This window comes from Sinocyclocheilus grahami, unplaced genomic scaffold (genome assembly GCF_001515645.1).
Source record: "Sinocyclocheilus grahami isolate Dianchi unplaced genomic scaffold, SAMN03320097.WGS_v1.1 scaffold3.1, whole genome shotgun sequence".
NCBI lineage: Eukaryota > Metazoa > Chordata > Actinopteri > Cypriniformes > Cyprinidae > Sinocyclocheilus > Sinocyclocheilus grahami.
Genome location: NW_015505182.1, coordinates 8,704,091 through 8,709,297, shown reverse-complemented (window position 1 = coordinate 8,709,297; position 5,207 = coordinate 8,704,091). Strand labels below are relative to the sequence as shown.

The following is a 5,207-nucleotide window of genomic DNA, read 5'->3' as shown; positions in this document are numbered from 1 at the left end:
ATCATCAAACAAACAATATAATTCATATTCTCAAGGATTAAAGATAATAAAAATGATTGCACAACCATCAATTAGGTGGCGATATGCACTAAGCATGTAAACGACCATTGAACAAAAGAAGAAGAAAGAAACAGCATGGCGTTTCCATAGTGACTCGTCGATTCATTGCTCTGTTGAGAATGTCTTGAGTCTGAACCAGGAACATACTCTGAGTTGAATGAACTTACTCCCGGACGCGTTTTTGGAACCACATACCTCGAGTAAGCAAGGTTTGGGGTTAATCAACCGAAAGTTCAGGTAAGTTAACCTTAACAGTGCTTTCTGGAATACACCCCTGATCCCAAACTTCTTTACCTGCATGTGTGTGACTGAAATTATAGCATGAGATAAATAAAAGATCTACCTGAACTTCTCCAGCTGGCTCTCCAGACTCTGGACTTGTTCTCGGAGCAGGTCAGCTTGTCGAGCCTGGTCTTGTAAGGTCCTCACACCCTCCAGCCCTGCGGCCAGAGACTCTCTGACCTCTTCTGTCCTCTTCTTAATCCGTGTGTTTTCCGTCCAGACGCTGTCCAGCATCTCCTGCATCCTGCTAATCTCTCCATAAGCCGCCATCAGCTCTTCCTCTAACCTCTGGTTAAAGCGCATGGCTTCCTCCAGCTGTCCATCGCGAGAAGCACGGATCAGTTCCAGCTCTCGTAGGAGGTCTTTAGTGCTTCTTCTGGAGTCCCATTCCATGTGTTTGGATTGTTGTGTTTTTGTTTTGCAGTCCTGTTTTTCAGAGGTTCCTCCAGCAGTATGTTGGGACGGCACGTCTTTTCGGCATAAGGCCACCTCCAGTGCCAAACACCGTGCGTCGCTACTCTGGAGGGCAGAACGCAAGTCCTCCACCAGCTCCCTCAGACTGGCGTTCTCCAGCTCCAGCTGGTCCTGCCATCTCCTCTGAGGGATAATATCCACTGCAATACAGTAAAAATAGGGTCTTCAGTAATGACTAAACACAACAAAAAACACAGCTTTTTGCTTTCAAAATGATTCATAGATATTATAAATTATTTATTAATCAACTATTTTAACAATTGTGTAATATAAATTAAGACATACATGTTAAATATTATATAATTATTATAATACAATTATTTATTTATACATCATTTTGTATTTGTTTAATAAATATACGTATTTGTTTTATTTTTTATTATAATGTAATACAATATAATTCAAATATTATGTTCTTAAATGTGTAAAGTCATAATTAATATAATTAAAATAAATTTTTTATTATGAAGATAATGATGATTGTTCTTTAACGTTAACTTACTACTTTTTTAGTTTTAAAAAAAGTTGAGTGAAATATGATCAGTAAATAAATCAGTGAAGTTTATTTGGATTATTATCAATTAGAAGCTGTTTATGCAATATGCATTTGTTTTATGGCACAGACACTCCTAAATCTCCCTTAAATAAATCTTCATTATTCATCATTAAAGGCTAAAAACGTCCCCTAAGGCTTGAGTTTTTGGATGGAAAAACACAGCTGTTAAATTAGTCCACCTGTCCTGACAGCTCAGGTGTGGGTGTGTGTGTGTGTGTGTGTGTGTGTGTGTGTGGCTCCTACCTGCGTTTCTTTTGGGTTCCACAGCAGAGCTCTGCAAATGATCCGGATTCTGAGAGGGTCCGGATCTCCTCACTGACCTCCTCCGGTTCTGTTGGTCGGCAGACAGATCAAAGCTGACGCACTTTCTCCTCCGGACGCGGGGACACCGGAGCCTGATCTCCCGCTCGATGTGCTCGGTCTCCTCGCTGATCGGAAGTCGAACTCCCGTCTGTCCTTCCTGCGCTTTTAGCGAGAAAAAACCACAAAGCCGTGCGTGGAAGACTTTAAAGTTCAGCACAAGAGGAAGTCCATCGCAAATATCCCGGTGCTCTGAGGTGCCGTTCTCGGTCTCTGCGCTCGCGGGGATCCCCAAAATCAAACACAGACTCCTAAAGTCCTCATTCGAGACGAGGTCATCACCGTGGTAAAAGGCGAGGTGATGAAACACCTCCTGGAGATACTGGTCCACACCGATGGCCAAAACCACGATCTCGTTTTCCACGCAGGGATCTGGGCTGAAGTGGTGCGTTAGCGCGCATCTGAGCCACTCAATTTTACGCGCCGCACGGATCCGCGAAACCTGCATGACTGCGGAGACATCCACAAAACACCCGGGTTTCTACATGCCCACCTCCTTCAGACAACTTACATCATTGTGCATTCACAACATGTACTGCAAATTATTGGAAACTTACCAGATAGGAGTATAAAAAGTAACACTTTACATTACAGTGCCAATTTTGTATAGCCTATAACATTTAGCCTAATGATTAACTTGATTCAAAATGCATTGTTGACTTTAAATCCTTTTCTTAATCTCTTCCTTCAGGGATTGTGGTTCCACCCTTTGGGTTGACAGAGGAGGTGTGTGTGTATGTGTGTGTGGTGTTTTCCAGGGCACGTGAAAGCTTTCAGATCTGTCCAATCACTGCTCACTTCAGGCTGAGGATTTTTGAACTTCGACCAAGAGAGTGATCTTCTCTGGAGCTTGAAGACACTTAATACAGGAAGTGTGGACTCTTGTAAATGGCAGCTTTTATCTAAGTTTACAGATCAATTTGAGGAGTTTTCAAGCATGACTCACTGACTTACAAGAGACTAAAATGAAGCAGGTAACACCCATGCAGATAGCCTATAAGTTATGTTAAAGCCTTAAAAACATAAATATAAAAATCCATAGATGGCATAAAATTAGGAATTTTTTTGATCCCAAACGAGTAAAAAAATATTTTATACACATCAAGGACAAGTAACACTAATAAACAAAAGGAAAATATATTTTAAAAAGAATACTCTATATAATGTTATAATTTGATATGCATAAATGAACGTTTATTTACAATTTAACTATATTTTATTTACATGTATATAATAAATACAATGCCGTTTCCACCACATCTCAAGTTTTTTTGTGTTCTGTGACATTTCATCTTTTAAACATTTTTAATGAAATGGCCATATATATATATATATATATGTATGTATGTGTGTGTGTGTGTGTCACGGGGCTGACGAGACGAGAGGCGTGCAGATCCATGCGCAAGCTTTATTTAACAAGAGAAGTGGTCAAACACAGGCAGGGTCGGTCAATGGCAAACAGGTATATGGCGGGCAAAACACAAGAATAGTCCTAGGCCTAGCGTAGGTCACTGATCGGCAGACAGAATCACAGGGGCGAGACGAGAGGGAAAAATCCAGGAAAACGGGCAAAGATCAGAAGCCGAGAGAACAGGCAACGCAAGGCAAAACAAGGAAACACAGAGACTCGGAACGGGGTACAGGCTAAAAAATACTCAGGGGGGAATGGTTGTTTGAGTGGGTGTTATAGTGAGTGAGTGATATGAAACAGCTGTGTGCAATCAGTGCAGTGTGTAATCAGTGCAATGAATGATGGGATATGTAGTCCGGGGTGCTATGCAACAGTTTGTGTTGTGTAATATATATATATTCCTTTTTGTTACTTGTTTTGATGTATATAAAATCATCTTTCTTATTCTTATATTAAACTTTGGGAGTAAAAAAAGTATGTCATCTATGGACTTTTACATTTATGTTTTTATTTTTATGTGATTTTAGATCATCTGATCATATATCATACTGTATATTAGAATAGGAATGGCTGATATGGATCAACATGCCAAGTTTACAAATAGCTAGTACATCATGTTTCTGCATCCGAAATAGAGGTCTGATATAACTGGAGACAGTCTCTAAATAAAATGCTGGCCACCATTTAACTAGTGTATGTGTCTAGATCTGCTACATATCAGTTTATCGGTGACAGGATACTAGATACTTATCTATATAACGACAGTTAGAAAGTGGCCTATAGCTTAAGTCACAAGCCTTTGTTTCTTGACTGGAACTTACAGTAGGTTGATATGGGGTGACTTCCCATAAAAAAGACCCTTGCAGACATGTGATACAAAAATCCTGTGTTAGTGTCTCTCAGATACCACTCCGGAAATAACTGTCCTCACCTTAATAGCCTGTCATCTTAGTTCATGACAAATACTGTCGTCCCACAGGAAATACTCCCACAAGTACACCTGATAGCTCAGTCATGTGGCAGATTGTATTTACCCACCAAACATTTTTTTCTGTGTAGTGACTCAGAGAAAAGTGCTTTTGTTGAAAGGTAAGTGTAAGCACTAAGGTAAAGTAGCCAGTCATTGCTTAGGTGGTTTTTTTTGGCATTTTCTGGATGGTAAATCACCAGCCAATCTCTGTCCTACTTTTGTTATGTTTTAAATCTACTTGAATCATATTATATCTCTTTGTGAAGCACCATATTGTCTATAGATGTGAGATATCTTTCATACATTTGCTGGTTTCTGTCAGGTCTTGATGAGACAAGTCAAGACTAGAGACAGTGACCTATTTTACAGAAAAGCAGACATAATTTTTGTCAATCGTGGATCACAGACGTGTTAGTCTTCATCCAAAAGGGTCCATTAATCTCATAAAATAGAAATTTGCTCATAATTTACACCAGTTTTACTGTTGTCTGGTACAAACAGAATAGCGTTTTTGCGTGTCCTTAGGTGTTTTAAAGAATTTGGCTCATCAAACACCATTAAAAATTATAATATTAATCATAGAATATTTTATTCATCCAAAATTCATAATTTAAAAAAAGATAATGATATTATGACTTTCATAAATTATGTCTTAATAGCTAATGTGTTTTTTTATGTATTGTCAAACATAGTTTTTGTAATATTAAAATAAATAATAATTATCTGCTATCAATCATTTAAATATAATATATATAAATATATTAAATATATGTGACCCTGGACCACAAAACCAGTCATAAGTCACATGGAATATTTGTAGCAATAGCCAAAAATACATTGTATGGGTCAAAATTATCGATTTTTCTTTTATGCCAAAAATCATTAGGATGTTAAGTAAAGATCATGTTCCATGAAGATATTTTGTAAATTTCCTACTGTAAATATATTAAAACTTAATTTGATTAGTAGTATGCATTGAACTTCATTTGGACAACTTTAAAGGCGATTTTCTCAGTATTTAAATTTTTTTGCTCCCGCAGATTCCAGATTTTCAAATAGTTGTATCTCAGCCAAATATTGTCCTATTATTTATT

At 38.0% G+C, this 5,207-nt stretch overlaps 1 protein-coding gene across 1 annotated transcript; it reads right to left on the bottom strand.

Moving 5' to 3' along the window:
• Window positions 1-399: 399 nt before the first annotated feature.
• Window positions 400-2,418, bottom strand: LOC107581839 (EF-hand and coiled-coil domain-containing protein 1-like). The gene is made up of 3 exons (XM_016267509.1): window positions 2,290-2,418; window positions 1,616-2,182; window positions 400-956 (listed from the first exon to the last, which is right to left on the bottom strand). The coding sequence occupies exons 2-3, from the start codon at window positions 2,178-2,180 to the stop codon at window positions 400-402; spliced, it is 1,122 nt and encodes a 373-aa protein (XP_016122995.1). The 5' UTR covers window positions 2,181-2,182; window positions 2,290-2,418.
• Window positions 2,419-5,207: the final 2,789 nt, after the last annotated feature.

Bases quoted from the DNA above. Each gene is read 5' to 3' on its own strand.
- LOC107581839 (XM_016267509.1), bottom strand. From the start codon at position 2,180: ATGCAGGTTTCGCGGATCCGTGCGGCGCGTAAAATTGAGTGGCTCAGA. The intron at 957-1,615 runs GTAGGAGCCACA...ACTGTATTGCAG, and splicing joins GGAACCCAAAAGAAACGCAG to TGGATATTATCCCTCAGAGG.